At 41.9% G+C, this 20684-nt stretch overlaps 1 protein-coding gene across 2 annotated transcripts in view; it reads left to right on the top strand.

Moving 5' to 3' along the window:
* TRHDE (thyrotropin releasing hormone degrading enzyme) overlaps nucleotides 1-20684 on the top strand; it is a 288144-nt gene that overhangs the window by 190941 nt on the left and 76519 nt on the right. For both annotated transcript variants that reach the window (XM_067564009.1, XM_067564010.1), the window contains exons 8-9: nucleotides 4180-4245; nucleotides 5700-5887. In XM_067564009.1, coding sequence (XP_067420110.1) covers nucleotides 4180-4245; nucleotides 5700-5887 — 254 coding nt within the window. The remainder of the gene's footprint in view (nucleotides 1-4179; nucleotides 4246-5699; nucleotides 5888-20684) is intronic.

The raw sequence follows: 20684 nt of genomic DNA, 5'->3' as shown, positions 1-20684 counted from the left end.
GAGATAGGGGCAGAGTACAAATCAAAGATTTGGAAAGAGGTGGGAGACTGAGTGTGAATCCAGGACTATGGTGCAGAACAAGCGAATTATGTTCAGATGAATGTTACCGTCCTGAAAACTTATTCTGAAATCATTTTACTAACATCTTGAATGTATGTTATTCTCCTTTCTAACCCCTCTTGTATTAGATCTCCAGTTGTTTTTAGAATCAAAGTGGAAAAAATGGAGTTACTCAGCTTGTACATAGTGTACTAGATTTTGATCTCAGTTACATCTGTGTAAATCTGGAGTAAATCCATTGATTTCAATCAACTTGACAATAAAAATTAAGAGCAGAATTTGGCTTGTTGTATCTCTGTTTCAATTCCCAAATTTAGATCTGACCTCTCTTTTGAGAGAGAGTATACATTACATTTTCCCCTTTTATATTGTTTCTACCTCCGGGTGTCTTATCAGTCATCATATTTTATTAGTTATAAGTGTTATCATTCCTGGATGGTGGAATTAGTTCAGTTTTTCCTAACCAGAGGGGCTCAATGCCTAGCAATAATGAACAAGCTAGAATTATGAAGGGATAAAGGCCTTCTTCAGGATGAGTAACCTGCTTTTTTTTTTTTTTTTTTTTTAAACTAACACAATAAACCACCTGTAAGTTTAATCAATAATGCTGTTATTACCAATATCTGTCAAACTCCTTTACCACTTTTTACTGTGCTTTCTGGTTCTAATAGTCAAGCCATTTGCATCAATATTCAAGTGATAACATAGTTTCCAAAGCATTTAAGCCTTACAATTTTCTTTAGAATTGAGTCTATTATTTCACAAAACCTTAGAATTTCAGTTTACTTCTGTTTTTTGCAAGATCCTACCTGTTTGTATGGTAGTGATTTGGGCTTGATCCTTTGATATGATTGTTTTTTTGCCAAACAGGCACTGAACAAAATCTTACAAATTATCAGCAATGATTGATTACATTTACTTTTTAATAACACACATCTATCATATTTCCTTCTGTCATGCAAAAAGTAGATCCAACTTAAAAAGGTAAAAGAAATCAGTGTCAGTTTTCATCTTTTGACTATTTCATTTGTATGGCATGTTGGGCTGGATCTTGGGCCCTCTTGAGCATTTTTTGCACTGCTCCCATGATGAAAATCAGGCTTAAAACCATCTTAACTGGCTAGTGGTGGATTTCACCTGTGTAATGGAAACCTCGTGAGTATAAAGCTGGCATAGAGGCTTCTGTGCAACTATCTCCTGGCACTTGGCATAAGGCACGTGTCTAAGAGTTGTGGGGGTGGTTAAGGCATCCCTATATCCCAGCAATCCTGAGGTGTTGGAACATGTTTTTTAGTTGATAGGCTGTTCCACTTGGTGTCAGGGACCAGCCTGGTGGAAGGATACTGCCAGGCATCTGTCTGTGTGAGAAAGTAGCTTAAAGCCACTTTAGCACCTCTTCTTTTGAACTGTGCTGAGTGCAGCCTAGATCTGGGCTGACATATGGTGGATGTCATCTTTCCCTTTGTTTTCTGTGATTTTATTCTCTGATTTGTTTCTCTTTGCTTCCTGATTTGGTTCTTTTTCTTACAGTATAAGGGCCAGTTAGTAACTTACACACCCACACAGGAGAACAATAAATATCTTACACCCCTCCATGTGAGTGACCAAGACCTTGGGGGTGGGTACACAGGAGTAAGCAAGTACTAGCTGCCTGTTTGCTCTCTCCACAGAGAGGATGGGTGAGAAGGGGACAGGGCCTTGGCCTGTATCTTGCTACTCCTTGGCCAGTGCAGTTTAGCTGGAAGGAAGGGGTTGTAATTACTGTTGGTATAAGCCCATATTTGTCTTCTCTCCCTTCGCCTGAGCCAGGGGCAAGCAGGAAGAAAATTGTCATTCAGAGGTATGTCTCTGTGGTGCAGTGCCTGCAAGGGCTGCTTCTTGGGTGGTGCTGTTATATACAAGCCCTTGCTCAGGGCTGTACCTAAAGCCTCAGTCTAGCGCTAATGCAATGAAAAAAAACCATAAAATAGTATTTTATGAGATGATGAATATAGCTTTATATTGTACTCACCTTTGTAGTGTCTTTCCTTATTTCACGGTAAAAGTTATAGTTCTTTCTTTGTTTTTCTTCACACAATAAAAGGTTTAATCAAAAATAATAAACTCTGAACTGGAAATGAAGAGGTCTATCCAAACCACTCAACATGCATATTGTGAGGCAAAAGCCAGAGCAAGAAGATGAAAGCATTTGCCTCTCTTTGCAATCTTTCTGAATATAAATTTCAAGCCAAATGTAATGTCTGGTCATAGATTGGTAAACAAGACTATTTGGCTCTGTCAAGTAAATTCTCAAACTGTTTCACTGCCTTATTGTATTACATACAAACCCTGTAAACAAATAATAGAAGAATTCACGCATACTGGATTCTCTAGCACCACTTAAAAATATGCATGTATATCTGTTGTTATATATTACCTACTATTTTTTTGTATACCAATTTTAGTCTTTTAATTTACAATGCAACCTGTTTAGCTTTGCATGCTGTTGAATATTTAACTGTGACTCAGAAGACTCTATATTTTTAGACAAAATAAAAGCACAGTATATTGGTGGAGCCTATATAACATTGTCTTTTTCCGACAGTTATTTTCATGACATTGTTAAGACTAGGCACTGCAGTTAACTGAGTCAGTGTTCTCATTTAGCCTTTCTAGCCTGTGATTTAATGGGAGTTGCTGCTTGTTGTAATCTGAGTTGGCTGACAAAAGCTAAATCTGTCACAGGTGCTACAATTTGTACATCAGGAAATTTGCTTGCCAAACACTAATTATTCCCAAAGTATCCTACTTCACACAAAGCACAGATAACACAGTCAGCAAAATTTCCTCAGTTTTATCATTGTGAAATAAATTAGGGTTTGTTTCCTACCATTGTAAAGTGTAAGTGATGGAAAAGGGGACCCTTTTGATTTTATAAGGTTTTTCTTGCTTTATTCTCCCAATTCAAGTGCAGAAAACTTACGTTGTTCCAATAATCATTGCTGAATTTCAAATCTATGATTGTCTGAGTTTTTTTCTGTGTGTTCTGTAGGGAGATCGTGAGGCATGAATCTGATAGAGTAATCTGGCATCTTAACAGATAAAAACGGAAACCTTTTGTGCCTGGAAGGTCCAGGCCTAACTCAGAGATATATTTAAAAATTAATGTGGGAAATTATCTTTGTTTGGTGGTAGCTTGTAGGTATATCTCTGACCTCAGGTACACATCATTTTTATATTAGGCAGCCTCTCCTTCTCAGAGGCTTGGGACTAAAGAATTGTTGTGAAATAGTCCTTCCTTTGGGAGGGTGACCCTTCCAACTCTTTGGTGTTTTTGTTGCTGAAGAGGAAGCCTGGACAATCAGTCACTGCAACTGTGCCTGAAAAAACAGAAAACTTCAATTTACAGCCCTATCCGGTATTCTCATAACACATGCTTACAAATACACACACATACTCTTTCACTATAGGCACCCCTTTTACTTGATATGTACATTTTCTGTTGCTCCCCATGATTGAAAAAGCTTTTTAGTGTAGCATGCTACAGCCTGAGTTGACAATATTATCTATTTCTACATTTAATCATAAGGGAAAACACCTGTCCACAAGACCCCACTAGATATGAAGAAATGGCCCTGATGGCCTATTTCTTGGTTAAATATTTTATAACCGATCTAGCTGTCATCGGAGTGTGCAGGTCCTTGACATTAGCCATAGAATGGCCTGCTAAAATAAAGAGTAGTGCTTTGTTTTAGAAATGTTCCTCTTTTGCTACCGTGAGTTGCGGGAAACAGATACTGAGACTACACAAATGTTTAAAAAGTAGATAGGAAGGACTAATCTTGATGAATTAATTAGAAACGGTAAAACCCTAAATGCTGTATGTGTATTTACTTGGGAATTTGGTTGTTGGTTTGTTTTTCCATTGGGATTTATTTAGTCTTCTATTTTTAATGTATTATAAGCTGTCTCAAGAAAATATTTATTGACTTCCTAAGGATGAACATATTGTATGTTGCTAGATTTCCAACAAATGAAAACATTTATGTAATTTAACTTATACTAGCAGTGATTCACAGCTGTAATTATTTGGCCTGTGTACAGTAACTTCTGATTTATATTTTTGTTTTATTTTTGTAGGACTATTTAACAATTCACAAGTATGGCAATGCAGCCAGAAATGATCTCTGGAACACACTGTCAGAGGTAAAGTGCTATAACCTAATACACTGAGACAAATGCAGGAAGCCATAGTGTTATTTTTGTGGTGAGGTTAGGAATGGTGCATACTGAAATGCCTAAGTCCAATAGCACATTTAAAAATTAATGGTAAAAATGACCATTTGGATTCACAGAAAGTGACAGTATAAAAAAACATGTTTTCAGTTGTTTGGGTTATATCACTGACACCCAGTAAAGGGAGGGTATGCTCTCATTGACTGCTGGGGGAGCGGGATAAGGTGTATAAGCAGGAAGGAGCAGGAAAATGCTGTGCTCTGGCATTTATATTGAATAGGCTTTTGCTGTGTAAATAGTCGTGATCTGTCTGAAGGACAGGCCTTGTAAATTGGGCATTGTATTTTCTGCTGTAAACTGTTATTTTATGTCCTTAGACCAGCTTCATGTGGTAACAATGATACTGAAAGCTGCTCTTACTTCTTCTGTACAGTTTCTTGCTTTTTCCTTTCTCCTTCGTTATGTTAAAGCCTTTGGGGCGTATTCTCAGTGATTTGCACTCAAAAGTGCACACTAGTCAAAGAACAGCAGAACTCACAGGAAATGTACAGGCACAAGATTATGATTGCATTTTGGGCCATAAGCAACTATGTCACATTGTATGTGTCAAACCTGTTGATGGTAGGACTTAAAACTTCCATATTCCTCTACCTATCAGCATATCTGTTGTGATCCTCTCCATTCTCGAGTGTCTCACCTGCAGACTGAGTTCCAAGGAGTTATTCCTGGGGTTTGCTTGGATTCATTAGAGGTCACACAGTCCCTGTTCCAACAATGACAGGAAGTTAGAGGCATTCCTTGGTTGCAGAGGATGCCAGCTCTGTCCATCCCGTCTCTCTCCCCATGAAGCACCAGTCTCCCATTTCTGTCAGGTTTACTGTATTCCAGCTAAAATTCTACCTGATTTAATTCCACCTATTTTAAACTATATTTTTTTCCAGAGTTTCTATATTAAACCGCAGTAAGGTGTTCCTTTTTTTGCTACAAGATTTGCACCGTTTGCAAGTTTGAGGAAGGTCTGCATGTGCACATTGCTTTTAGATGCCCAGTGTGAGATACCTTAAAGGGGCCTGATTTTCAGCGAATACATGCTCAGCATTTTCTGAAATTGGGCTCTTTTAAAGTATCTCATGATGGGCATCTAAAAGCAATGTGCACATGCAGACCTTCCTCAAACCTGCAATAATCCCAATAGAAAATATTTATATGCGTATAAAGGCTCCTTGATTGACTGATTGACTTTTTTTACTATTTATATCACGTGTTTATGTGTGGATATGTGCCTGTGCATATACATGCTTAAGTGTTATTAAACAGCTAGACAAATTAATGGTCCTCTGTTTTAAAAAGCAATTGGTACAATGTGTTAGATACTAGTATTGCTTCAATATATTAACTAAAAACTTTTTTTTTTTTTTTGAAAGGCTCTAAAAAAGGTTGGAAAATTTGTAAATATCCAAGAGGTAATGGATCAATGGACGCTACAGATGGGTTACCCTGTTATCACCATCATGGGAAATGAAACTGCAGACAATATGGTAGTAATCTCCCAAGAGCACTTTATTTATGACATTGATGCCAAAACCAAGGATCCTGACCTTGGAAACAACAGGTACATATATTTCTCAATAAATATTCATCCGAAAGCTGTAGTTGTTTAGCTGCTTCATGCCAATATTTTAAAGCAAAAGTCCCTCTCGAGATCCCTTAGCTTTGCCTAGAATCAATGGCATGATATGGCCCTAACATTTTAATTGTATTAAAGATAATTCTTGTAAAAAGGATTAGAGTGATATGATTAGAATAATAAACAACAAAAGAAAGCTTTTTATGTGCACATTTACATCTTTAGACCTCTCTTTTTGGCTTTTTTTCAATCTGTGGTACACATCTATTCTTTGTCCTCTTCTTTTGGTTTTGTGGCACTGAGCGAAATGTACCAACATGTGGTTAGATGCTTCTGATGCTGAATACTTGAGAATGGCTTTCAAATATCAATAGGAGTATTCTTATTTTGACAGAAGATTTTAATCAGCAGTCTTACAACAGCTTACATCAGCTCGTACTGATGCTCCCAATAGTCTGGTCATGTGTCAAGTAAAGAAAAAACAAATAAAGATGAAAATTTTAGACGATAGCCCCTGAAAAAGGAGAAACTTTTGAAAGTGTTTAAAACACAGATACTGGCAATTTTTTTTTAAAAGCATAGAGCTTGCCCTCAGCATATTAGGTAAGAGGAGGGCATAGTTGAATCTAAGGGCTTGTGTAGATGAACAGTTAGTGCACAGCAAGCTAGGGAATAAATCTATAGCACACTAACCCGCTGCGCACTAAATGTCCATATAGCCTTTGCTGCTAGTCACTAAAAGCTCCCTGGTATGCTTTGATATACCCTATTAAATGGGACTAGGGAAATGCACACCAGGGAACTTGTAGTGTGTAGTGGCAAGGTCTACGTGGACAGTGCCATGGCACACTAATGTACTGTAAATTTACACCCCAGATTGCCATGCACTCGCAGTTTGTCTAGATCAGTGTTTCTTAATGACACAGTTTAGGAAGGAAGCACCCAGTCCCTGGTATCGAAAAGGTTGAGAAACACTGACCTAGACAAGCCCAAAGTGACTTTTATGCCTTCCCTGATCTTGGACGCAGTCAGGAGCTGAACTGGACCTCAGGACAAATTAGAGCCGGCATGTAGTTGCTGTAACTTATGATAGCTAGAACAGTTCCTTAGGGCAGCGGTTTTCAAATTGGAGTATGTGAGCTTTTGTGAGGGATACATGAGAAAAATCCTGTAATGGTGGTCAAGGCACTTTATTTAGTAAGACTTGGTAATCTAATCATAGGTATATTATGAACCTACCTCAAATGGCAGTGTGCAGTAGACTACGTTATTTGCAAAGGAGTACGTGGCCTAAAAAGTTTGAAAGTCACTGCCTTAGATATTGCTCTTTCAGCTGGGATTGGTAAAACACTTAGGTCTTTGTCCCCACCCCTGGTGGTCTGCATTATACCCACTTCCCAAAATGTCTCCTCCCTGCCCCAAGCTGGCTCCAAGACGTTCCCTGCACCGAGGGTACCAAAGGGAGCTGAAATTAAGATGACTACGCTGGCTTTATGCCATCCGATGATTCCTTGACATTTTCTAGTTAAGGCATCTTTAAGGTTGCTTTGCTGGACTAGGATCTGTCTGATCACGTTGGCAGCAAACTCAAAACTGTCTGCTAGGGCTGATGTCGACAGCATTGCCATCTAGTCTAAAAGCAATTGTCTTCACCTCCTCTGGTTGAATGGGGCAAAGATCACTCTATGAAACTTGACTTGTCACAGGGAGGACAACAGAAGTCATCAAAAGGTCAGTCATCCAAAGTAATACTAGGTGCAGATGTTCACTTGACATGTGTGGGTTTTATGTAACAATATTCCTATAAGGGAGTTTTTTAAAATAGCACTATATTGTAATTTTGTTCTCCATTGTTTCATGTGCCATGGACATTGTAGAACTCAAACCTAAATATGGTACATAGGCAATTGTTTCACTGGCTATATTGTTAGCTCCCCAATGGGAGGGAAGGTTAAGCATATGCTTAATACTTTGTTGACACAGACCTTATATTTGTTCAAGAACAAGAAAGGTGAACAAAAATACATTGTGTGCCTCATAGTTGAGCAGTTCTAGTCCAAGAACAATTATATAATATTTATTTGTATAATGTTTTTGGTGTCATGGAATACTATATATATATATATATATACTATATATAGTATATATAGTGTGCGTGTGTGTATATACATGTATATGTGTGTGTGTGTCTGTATATACCTGCAGATAATGTGCGTGAATTTTATTTCTCAGGAAAGCAATGACTATTAGTGTTTAACGAACTTAAAACAAGCATTATGCAAGCTTCTCCATACCTATTTGTCAATTCACCTCAGCTTTGACTTGCAGTAACTCTAGTCCATGAGTAAAGGCTATCGGCCATGCAGTGGTTTTGTGATGTGGATATCTGAGAGTTAAAATTAGATCATTAATACACTTATTTTCACTTGTGACCTTAATTCAGATTTGAACCCAAATTGTTGGAGATGAAAGTCTAGCGTACTAACCCTCTTTTTACACCTCCTCTCTTGTCCGCTGGGAGAATAGGCCTTGTGGAGAGTAAGTAGTTGCTGTTTGGATCTTCTTTTTTATTTCTTCTTCTTTGTCCCGTTCTATTTTTTTCCTTTTCTCTGCCCCGCCTCCCCATCTCCTGAACTGTTAAAGAAGTGTTCATATAATTTTCTCCCCCTTTACACCACTCTAGAAGTGTAAAGTGGCCTTAAAGTGGATTTAGTGTAAGTGAGAATCTAGCCCTCTGCTGGGGGGAGGGGAGGGTAAAATCTGAGCATTTCTAATTTACTTTTATTATATTTAAAAAATTGTATTTAATGATCAGTTAAATAAGTTAATAGATATTTTTTAAAATACCCTCCTTAGATCTTATAACAACATATGACTTAAAATATTACTGGCAAATTCTATCAGATCTGCATATGGAACTCCAAATGAAAACAATGGGAATTCAGCATAAAATCAATGAAAGGACCTGGATATAGGAGCTGAGTCTCAACAATAATTGAAAATAGGAGTTTCTGCAGGTTTGGGATAAAGATTAGAGGAAGATGTGGCAGACTTTGCAAAAAGTTCCCATTAGATTTGTATTTCTTCCTGAAAATGACATTGTCTGCTTTCACAGAGGAGCCATCTATGGGAAAGAATATGTAGAATTCCTCACAGTCAAAGGATGAAATCCATCTGAGTGAAGAAAAGTTGTTCAGAAATATAGGCCAGAGAGTGCCCAACCCAGGGGAGAGTGTAAAGGACACTCTCCCCAACATGTGCCCAGACCCAATTTTAGTTCTTATACAGGGATGGCCCCTGGCTGTAACTAATAGTGGCAACCGCAAAGTGGGTAGGAAGGAATGCCTATCCTCCACTCCCATCTGCTGCTAACCTAGCTGGGCCCAAGACTACAGTCTATAAAGACTGCAGAGCAACTGCTTCTCGGGAGTCTGATCCATAGTCTACTGAAGTCTATGACAGTCTTTCTATTAACTTCAGTGGGCTTTAAAGCAAGTTCTTTGATGCTGCCTGTACTGCAGCTTACTGCTAAGATGGTGTATGTCTGCATTTCCCACAAAGCTAAGTGGTGATCTATAGAAACAAGCAGAAAACTGCAGTTTTCATCAGTACATATTGTTTGTGAAATGCAATTCCTTATGTCACGTGGCATATACCCATGGACATCAGAGTAACCAATCTGCAGTAACACATTATGAATGATTAAAGTATATCGTGTTACTGAGATACTTAGAATCATAGAATATTAGAGTTGGAAGGGACCTCAGGAGGTCATCTAGTCCAACCCCCTGCTCAAAGCAGGACTAACCTCAGCTATATCATCCCAGCCAAGGCTTTGGGAATCCAGGTCTGTGGCCTTGGTTCAGCATAGTGTAGAGATAAGCATAGGTGGCATGTGGCTAGGACTAGAGGCAGCTCAGCCCCTCAAATCCATTTCTGGCGGATGGTGCTAAGGCAAAGAAGAGAGTGGGGCAATGCAGGGGGCAGGTCCAGCCTGCATGCTGGATTCCCAGCAGATGAAGCTAGATTTCTCAGTCCTGGTGGGGAGCACTAGCTCCTGGCACGTGATGGGTGCTGCTTCCCAGGAATGGGAAGTGAGGGAATCCTGAGATAATGGGGGGGAGAGAAGCCTCAGAAGGGGGGGATGATGTCTTGAAGTGAGTGGGGGGGGAGGATATCTGCTGTGATTTGGGGGTCCGAGAGGAAGGAGGGATGCTGTGGTGATTGGGGTGAGAACGGAGGATCCCAGGAGAAGGGGGGATCCTGAGCCCCGACACCTGGTGGCAGCAGGGGCATGAAGGGAGAGACATTGCAGGGGAGAGCCCATCTACACCTGGATGTACACATCAGGTGATGCTGTGGCTAGCGTGGCTAACGTTCTAATTTGTGAAAACTGGACACTGAATTCCAGAATCTCCCCCACCCCCTACCTCTTCCCCTGAGGCCCCATCTTTTCCCTCCAGGCCCCACCTCCTGCTCCTCTCCCCTCCACCATTGCTTGCTACTCTCTCCACCACCTTCCCCCTGCCAGCTGAGCAGGGCTCTAGGGGTGGGGTGTGACTGGGGCAGTAAATTCGAGGGAGGGCTGCGCTCCTGGAGTGAGTGACTGGGGCAAGGTGAGGGAGGGAGAGCTGCAATGTGGGGGTGGAGGGGTGACTGGGGCAAGGTGGGGGAGGGAGAGCTGCAATCCAGAGATGAGGGGGGGACTGGGGCAGGGTGATGGAGGGGAGGGAGCGCTGCGATGTGGGGGTGAGTGACTGGGGTGGGGGGTTGACTGGGGGAGGGAAAGTCATTCTCTGGGGATTGGGGGGTGAGAGCTGTGGTGCAGGGGGTGAATGGGTGAGGATGGGGGAGCCACTGGTATCTCTCTTTGCTGGAGCCATTCCTGAATGTGCCTCCAGACTCCAGCAGCAGCTGCTGCTCTTCCCACCCCCTATGGCAGAGGCTGGTTACTGCAGCTAACTAGACTTTTAGTGTCTAGTCAATACTGCTGATTGGACACTGCCGGGTCCCCTTTTTGACCGGATTTTCCAGTAACCATAGCTGTGGCAGGCTCAAATTTGTGAGCATTGAGAGCCAACAGGCCAGAGCTTGGAGCCGGGCCCAGCCACGTGGGAGAAGAGCCCCCACTGCAGGGTGAGTGCAACATGGGCTCAGCACACTCTCACTCCCCATAATATTTTCACCACCTGCTTATGAAGGCAAGGGCTAGCCACACTTCCCCAAAGTTCTGGGCAGTTAAGATCTCTAGTTGGGGCCATTTTAGAATAGACTTGGCAGATGTATTTTGAGAAATTAAAGAGAGCTGAAATATTTAAGAACCACAGTTTTGTAAGGATGTCTGTGCTGCTCTCTACACCAAAGCACTTGTGTCATAAATAACTATTGAAGATGCAGTATAAAGCACCACACTTAATTTTTCCTCTAAAAACATATGAACGACAATACAAAGCAACAAGCAATGTTTCCATGGGACTAAATGCCAGAGTGAATACTCTTAACCTTGGAAGTGGTTTACTTTGAGTGCAGCCTAATCCAATACTATGAGAATTTTTAGTTTTTGCTGTAGAACAGAACTATAGTGTATATATTTGTTTTTCTAGTCTCACACCAGACTCCACATATATTCTATAATTACAAGGGGAAAAAAGTTGTGTTTTAAGGGCCAGATATTCAACATGTGGCTTCTTTGTGAGTGTTCAGTTTGACTTATGCAATTTTAAGCACTATCACTTTGTATAAACACTATGGAATTCACATAATCCTGTTTCCCTGCACAAATGAACATTAATTTTACTGGACACCTAGGCCCAAAAGATATTTTATGTGGGAAATATTGAGAGAAAATAAGACATTACAGACTCCTGTTCCAGAGATACTATGGTATACAGGGCCCAATCAAAGTCCGTTGAAGTCAATGAGAATCTGCCCATTGATTTCAATGGGGTTTGGGACAGACACATGATGATATGATTGGGATAATGTTTTAATTTGAAGCTATCCAAGGAAAAGTCTACAGCTCCTACTTTATGGTGCACAGGGCAAATTTTGCCCTTGAACAAGTGCACGAAACTTTCCTTGATTTGAATGGGAGTCATGTGTGCATGTCTGAGGACAGAATATGTCCTGGCATTACAGGACTGCACAAAATGAGGAGATAATCTATTCTGCATGACAGGGTTTAGTGGGTTTCCCTCATGACAGAGAGAACCATAATTTTAAGGCACTGTAAAGACATCTAGACTCATCCATCACTACAGGAATAATTCACAGGTTTGACCAAAAATATGAAAAATAATCTGTATCTAGAAAATGAGCTAATCAGTTCTGATGGAATCTATAAACCATTTCTGTTCTGTATTGAAGGGGAGTTACAAACTTGAAGCTCTCAGATATGGAGAGATTTTTTTCTTTCAAAAATAATCAGAATTCTTCTCCCTAAAAGTAAAGAAATAACTTTTTTTTACATGTAAAAAAACATATTTGCTACTTTCTGACTGAGATGGAGGGCCGGGAATAGGCACCCTGGCCTGTATGTGGCTATTCAGCTATGGTTCATGTCCCGGGGGAGTTACTGGTGTCACTGTGCAAATGTACAGTGTTTTCTGCAGCATGGGCACAACTTTTATAGTTCATATTTATTGCTTCATGATACATTATGGCAAGGAGAAGTGCTGCTAGCCTCCTCAGAACAACATGGAAGGCCATAAATATAGTAAAACCACCATGGTTCTACTGGCTGTGGGGAGGGGCCAGGGCAGAAGTGTGCAAGTCACACGGGGACTCTACACTTCACATATACTGCAGAGCTTTGCTCCATGATGCCCCTTTTTGTGGGGATGCTGGGGAGAAGGTTGGTGACATGGCAGGCAGAGGTTAGGAAGGGAATCAACAGACCCAAAACTTTGCAGATTCACAGATTTAACACCACATAGGCCCTAGCAGCTACTACAACCCATAGACTCACTATAAAGTGGCTCAGTAGCCACGCCACTTCAAGCTGTATAGTTGATTGGAGGATTTATTTCCCAGTGAGCCTCCTTTGAACTCCCTGCATAAAGCCTTGATACAAGCCTTGCAAGAAAGTGGCAGCAGTTGCCCCTTTAGTAATAACAAGTGAAATAATAAAAACATAGCCATGTGGGACATTGCCACCTGCATTCCTGCTTGTTATTTGTATGATACTTAAGGTGACCACATAGCAAGTGTGAAAAATTGGGACACTTTTTCCCCCCGGGATTGGTTGGAGAGATATAGTTGTGTATATGAGACAAAGCTCTTAATATTGGGATGTCTGGTCACCCTAATGGCACTAGCCCCTAGAGGCCCAAATTAGGCACTGGGATTCTATTGCGTTAGGCCCTGTACAGAGTATGCTCGTAGGGGAAGAGTTGTTGGACACAAAGCTAAGTGCTTACAGCTCTTTAAGAAGTGGTGGCACATATCTCAATGTGAACCACTCCCTGATTGCTTTTATGGTTATGAAATAACCCTATGTAAGTATTATTAAAATACAATTCGAAGTTGTTAAATGTTTAGTATTAAAATAGTATGAGTACACACGAAAACAATTCCATCAATTAAGTAAAAAAGAACAAATTAAAATATAAATATATGCACACACAGACAGAGCAACACTTGAAAATACAGTGTTCCTTTACTAAGTTGTTTGCCTGATGTAGACAATAACTGCCCCACTCCCAAAATAAAGGCTTAACTCACCTACTTTCCCATCTTTCTTTTGAGAGGCGCTCAAAAGATTGTTTTCTCTTTGTATCTTTCGCCTTTATGGTATCTGGCATATTAAGCTTACGTTATAATTGCTATTGGAAATAACTGTGTTGTCACCAGAGGACCCAATTCTTTCAGCTTTACTCATATTGATTGTACTACCATGGGCATTCGGCATAAAGAAGGGTGGCAAAATTGAATGCTAAAATAGTGGGATGTTACTGTATTCTGTAGGGAGTGCAAGAAATGAACATGTGATAAAAAAATCAAAACGCCATATATATCAAAATAGCAGAAAAAGGATAAACATTTCTTAATTGGGTAAACCAGGGCTGTATCCTGGCTGCCCCAGCTGAGATGCTAAAAGGTGCAGGGTGCCCCTTCCCACCACTTGCACATTCGTGTTCAGTAGGGGACAACCATAAAGCCAGTGGTTGAGCTCTTCCCAAGCACGGAGGCAACCCGCACCCCAGCTGGTTGTCAGGAGCCAACACTGTGGGGAGTGCATGCTACGTGTCTAGCTAATAGATATAAGAGCTGCTTGTCAGAGTGTTCCCAAACAGCCTCTCTGGAGGCATTCTGGCTGCCATTCAGACAGAATCCCTTTGGCCACTGCACTAATTTGCCCAGTGCACAACCATGCCCAATATATCACTTTGCCTGTAAAGGCACAGAAATCTCCTCAGCATTTTGTGTCACTTTTATCTGTAGAAGTGCTTTTAAAGTGTTACATTAGGGAATCAGAATATAAAATGCCCTTACAACCTGTTAATGTGTGCTCCTGCCTTGATGTCACTTTTCAGTACGATTGCTGCGGTGAGCAATGATGTAAAAAAAATGCCCATTTTAATTTAACCCGTTGTTTCCGAATTCATTTCACAGTTTATACCTGATTTGCTTACCATCATAGAAACTTCCAGCATACTCTGTTGTGCAATGTGGCTGCAACTATTAATGTTGTAGTGTGCAGAATACTAAAAAGGATAAAATTGGCATTTTGTGTTATGGCTTTCTACACAGTGACAGAAGTCCCATATGCTTACAGAAGTTGGGCTGACAGTGTAAAGCTTCCACTCTTTTTTTTATTATTGCTGTGGGCTATGTTGCTTTCCACATGTTTTGATGTACTAATTCTCAGGCATTATTGGGCACAGCCTACGTTAATTAACTCACATATTCCTGATCTAAAAAAAAAATCCTGGCAGGGGAGGGTGGTGTGCTTGTGTGTGCAGAAATATAATTTGAAATGGGGTAAGTATGGAGTCAGATGTTTAGTGCTCATGGAGTGGAGCAGAATAGTGAGGGAGAAGGAAATGGTGAGGGAAGGCTAGGTAGCCATGTTTGGGAGTGGGATGGGCCTTGGGAGCCGGAATAGAGCTTTGTAGAGGTAAGGCTCAATCAGGAGATGGACTGAGTGGCTGGCCCTGCTGCAGTGACTGTTGTCTGAATGGAGGGGCATGCTGCTTTCTCCGATGAAAGGGTGGTCCAGTGGTCCAGAGAAGAATGAAAATCCTTTGATATATCAGCAGTCTCTTGGAGCTCGAGGATGATTGTCTTCCATAAAATGATAGCCAGTTACCACTGATGGGTCCGCAGGTGGCTAATGAGATCGATCCGGGATCCATTGATCTTGTCACAGTTGGGGCAGACATTTCCCGGTGGAAGGGGCGGATCATGTGGAGTTGGACCATGGTGCGTTCTTTCCCCCATTCCTGTTTCTTTGTTTCCTGTTGTCTTCATTGGATCTCGAAATACAGGGATCCTTGCCACAAGGTCCTTTTCCATTTTGTCAGTTGAGGGCTTGGGTTTCCCATGAGTTTGTCAGTATTGCACTTCTTTAGATTGGCTTTGAGAGTGTTTTGGAAGCACATTTTTGCCTACCTCTCATCTGTTGGCTCCGGCTCAGCTGTGAGGACAGTAACTAAGTGCTTTGGGATTTGATTGTCTGGCATTTGAAGAACATGACCTGTCCAACAGAGTTCGTGGCAGGTGATCAGAGCTTCAATGATGGAGGTTTTGGCTTGGGACAGAACACTAATGTTGGTACATTGATCATCCCACTTGATTCGGAAGACCTCGTGGAGGCACTGTTGGCACCATAAAGGAGAGCAGGAATAAAAATGTCCTGGTTCTATTAGATTTTGTTCTTGACCTCATGATCTTCGAAGACACGTTTTCTCAAGCATCTGAAAACTGCACTGGCGTATTAGAGACAATGTTGAAGTTCCTTGTCCACGTCAGCTTTCTGGAACAGATAGCCACCAAGATAAAGGAAATGCCCAACATTCTTCAGAGTCTTTTTATTGAGCTGAATTATGAGAGCAGGCTCTTGGTGATTCGGAGCCTGTTGGTGGAGATCTTTAGTTTTTTGGTTTTGAATGTGAGGCCGAGTTGGTTGGAGGCCTCAGAAAAAATGTTGACTGTTTTTTGAAGATCTTCTGAGTAGGCACACAGGGCACAGTCGTCTGCATATTGGAATTCAATGACTTATTTAGTGATAGTCTTTTCTTGGATTGGAGGCAATTGAGGTTGAAGAGCTTGCCGTTCATTCTGTATTGGATGTCAAGGCCAGAGGGGAGCTTGTCAGTGACGAGAAGGATGGAAAGGAAGATGGAGAAAAGGGTTGGATGACGCAGCCTTGCTTGATTCCTGTCTTGACAAGGAAGGGGTCCATTTCAGATCCATTGCTGATGACCATCACAGACATGTTGTCATGGAGGAATCAGAGGACAGCAACAAATCTTGGCAGGCATCCAAATCTAAGGAGGATTCTCTACAGCTCATTATGATTGATGGAGTCAAAGGTTTTCATGAGATCAAGGAAGGCCATGGACAGAGGCAGGAGTGTGTGATGGGTCCCCCATGGTGCCACCTGGGACTGGGGTACCACTACGTCCCCTTAACTCTCCAAACTGGGTTGTCTCCCACACTACTACTTTGCTAGTGACAAGCAGCAAACCCCTCAAGGTGCTGTTATTACTCAGCCCAACACTAGGTGGAGCCCTATGCCCAGCTAGATTGCATGAATGATTTCAGAGCCACTCATGAATCTCACAAAGGCCCCAGCCAGCCTGCCCCAGTTCCCTGCCCTGCATCCAGAAGTTCTCCTACCCTGGTCAGAAGTCTGACCAGTAAGTTTATCACCCAGTTGGCCCCTCCCTTAGCATGGAGAAGACACACCAGCTTTTATTAACCAAGTGGGAATTGTTCAAACATTTCACAGAAGCATACTGTTTTAGTTAAGTATAAACATTGTGGGAACACCTGCGATCTAAGGACTGGCATCTGAGTCTGACTAAGTCATTGTCAGTGATAGTGATCATGAAGACGTTTATATCACCAAAGTGATATGGTGCTGACGATTTCTTGAACAGACCATCACCTCATTTGTTCCATCACTCTGATCAAACCAATGAATGCAAGAATGCAGCGGAAGAAATCAGCCAGGTAGAAGATCAACTTTGAGAATCTCAAGGATCCAACCAAATGTGACCTTTTCCAATGGTGCCTCACTGAAAAACTGATCAGTATCAAAACTGAGATGGAGAGCCCTGAAAATCACTGGAAAGCACTCAAATCAGCCATCCATGCTGGTATGATTGTTTGGCTGCATCCGAAGTCTACCAGGCCTGTGACCTCTGCTTCACTGACTCATACTGGGATTAGCATCTTGGTTGGGCTCCATCCATGCCTGTCCATAGCTGCAGTCCATAAAGGGTATTGCTGCCTAGGATGTCCTTTCTGTCCACACTTGAAACAGTTCCCCTTCAGATTGTGGTTGGCTGTCTCTCCTCTGGGGCTGTGGGAGTTCCTGGTGGGGCATACCCCCTTCCTGGAGATCTTGGCCCTCTCTCAGCTCCATCTCAGTGACTGATCACTGGCTCCTGGGCAGGGGTGACTTGAAGAGGAGCAGCTGGTTTGGAAACCCTTGGCCTCCCCTCCTAGCCTAGTCTCTGCTAGGGGTTGATGTCCAGAGTTTGGGTGCCCCGGTCCTAGGTGTCAGAGAGGCTGGGCCCTCAACTGCCACATAATTCTCTATTAGGGTTATGGTCTCCACCAATGTCTCTGGTTGATGGAGCTTCACCAATTCTCTCCTGACAGCTGGGTGAACCTGGGCTGTCTCTGGGACCCATTTTTGCAAGCCTGGTGGGCAGCCCAGTAGAGGGGACATCACCTGAAGGTCCTGGTGCCATAGCGTTAGGATGCCCCCTGGGACCTCAGGAGTGTCACTAACTTGCAGGATTAGGTGTTCCTGTTGCTCCTCATTCTTTGCTGCCAATTCTTGGAGTATCTGGTGCTGCTTTAGTTGGGCCACTTGTTGTTGCTGCGGGGCAACTATCTGTTGCAGTAGCAGACCCTGTTACTGCTGTTGCTTAGCCCCCTGCTGCTGTTGGCTCTCTACCATCCATTTAATCGGCTTTTCTGTATCCATGGTCTCCCTTGGGCTGGTTTTGTCAGTAGGTCTGCTTTCCTTCTATTGGGACTGAATTGATGCCTGCTTTCTCCATCAGTTTTCAGGGGAGTTTGGTGTCCGAGCCTAGCAGTATCACTTTGTGGCAGTATCACTCAGAGGCAAAAGTCTACAGCCATTGCTGGGGGAACCTGGGCCCTCCCTGCTCCACCAGTTTTCAACCTACTGCCCTATGACTGACTGGTCGGATATGTGGCCTGAGATGCGGACACCACCAAGCCTGCTCCCTGAGCCACTTCCTATCATGACCTCTTCCCCCTTCGAAGCCACAACAAGCGTTGGCCTATGAACTCCTAGGGGGTTCTTACTGGCAGTGATCTGCAGGCTCCTCTTTCACCCATGGGCCTCTGTTCCTGGTCTCCACGGGGGCCTTTGGCAGCTCGGCAGCAGGGTCAGGTCCAGATGGTGTGGAGCTCCTACAGCCTCTCTGCAGCAGCTACCAATGTAGGGCTACTCTCTTGATCTGTCCTTCCTGACTGAGCTGGACCACTCCCTTTTGAACCCTGCCTCTGTTGTGAGCATTTCCAGCAGGTGCAGCTGAGCGGGACCTTCTGGGTCCAGAACTGCTCATTAACCATCAGTTCCCCGGTGTGAGACTTATACGCCCCATCACAAGACAAAGAGATTCAGATAATATGGAGGTTCAGATAATAGAGCAGAGACCCCTAGGCAGGACTCTGAGGAGAAGAAGATTGAGCCCCTCACTGTGAATAGGCCACCTGGCTGCTGAATGGCCGCTGTGGCAGAATGAGAAGTTCTCTGCAGCCTCACTGCCATGGGAGTGAGTGAGCAAGGCAGAGCAGAGATTCCTGGCCAGGACTGCGAGGAGGAGGACAACAGAGACGAATCCCTGGCCACAGGCGAGGTCACCTCGCTGCTTAATGGCTCCACACTCGGTTATTCTGTCTCCCAATTATCCAAAATTGTCCCCCAGGCAATTTGGATAATTGGGATTGTACTTCAAGGGGATGATGTAAGGCTTAGATAATTAGGATCTTAAAATGCTTGACAAAGATGGGTAAGTATTATTATCTCCATTGAAAAGGCCTAGGGTCTTAAGCACAGAGAGGTGAAAACTAACATTTTCAGCAATGACATTTGGCTTTGGGAGGCCACAGTTTCTGCAATCCCAATTTGGAACAGCATGAGCTTGATGTCAGGCAGTGCCAGGCAGCCATAGCTTCATTTGAGGTCATGTGGAACTTTATCCTCTGATAATCAGCCTGTTGGTGTCTCACATTGGGAGTCCCAAAACTGAGACCCCAAAATCAGTCCTCATTCTTGAAAGTTTGGAAGCTGGTCACCTTCTCAAGTTCACATGATGAGTTGGCCGCAGAGTTGAGAACTCAGCCCAGTTGTGCTTTCCCCATCTGTTGCTCTAACTACTATAAATACTGGCTCCTTTTATTACTAGTATGCTTGCGATTTATGTGTTCATTTTAATCTCCAATCCTTTTTAAAATACCATTAAACTTAAATTCAGTAATTTCCTGTGGGAGAGAATACCACAGATTTCTACCTGCTGCCTGTCAATTTATTTGTCCTCTTATTCTTCTTTTGTTAGGATAGATGAAAACTCAGTCCGTTTTTCCTAAACCATTTATGTTTTTGTATACCTCTATCATACCATCTTGTACTTCCCGTCTCTCAAAATTAAGTTAACAAAGATTTTAAATCTTTTCTTATATCTTAGCCCCTCCAGCCTCTTGTCACTTTACTAGTTTTTTTTAGATCTTTTGAAGTTCAGGAATGTCCTTTTTAAAGGAGGCGACCAACAATGAATGCAGTACGTTAGGTGCAGATCACTGATGTACTTAAGGCAATTGTATATTACAGTGCTCTCATCAATGCAACCTAGAATCCTATGCCTCTGAATATTGAGCAGTCATATTCATTGAACTGTCTATTATGATTGGGGAAGGGTGAATTTGTTTAACTAATTCTGAACCCACTCAAATATAATGACTTTGAAAGCTGTGGTGGTCTGTTAAGGGGTCAGAGAGGTACAGAGAGAAAAAAATCCAATGAAAAATAAAGTGCATAATAAAATAGCATCCAGAGCAAAAAACAAATCCAAAATGATTAGGCGTGGTAGAGTTCAATTTTTATTTTTTTATAACTTTGATGGATAATATAGATGTTTGTTTTTAAGCATTTTTTTCAGATTTGTGTTGATTTAAATTTTCAAAGTTATGTAAAATTATGGGTTTTAAGTATTTTCTTCAATTTTTATCCATTTTAAATTTTCACAGTTGCAAGTAATTATGGAGTGGGGATCAGACAATGCAGGAGGTCAGACTAATTATTTAATAACAGTAGATATTGAGATTGAAAAAGTTAAAGCTTTATAGCCATTAAAACACTTATTGTCAACATCACGTCAAAAATACACAAAGCAAAAATTATTAAAACAAAGTCTAATAAGTTCTCAAGCAGCATTTTCCTTTCTAAACTTTGCATTTGTATATGATTAGTATTGATGGAAATGTTTTTTCACTGGTTTGTGTGTGTACAGTGAAGTAGGCGTTTACTGACATTTACCAACAAAACTCTAATCCTTCCAACCTAAAAATGACACTG

The sequence above is a fragment of the Emydura macquarii genome, unplaced genomic scaffold, assembly GCF_026122565.2.
Source record: "Emydura macquarii macquarii isolate MOO-44397 ecotype Brisbane River unplaced genomic scaffold, CSIRO-AGI_Emac_v2 contig_2636, whole genome shotgun sequence".
Lineage (NCBI taxonomy): Eukaryota > Metazoa > Chordata > Testudines > Chelidae > Emydura > Emydura macquarii.
Note: the sequence above shows the minus strand (reverse complement) of the source record. Positions and strands in the feature narration are given on the sequence as shown.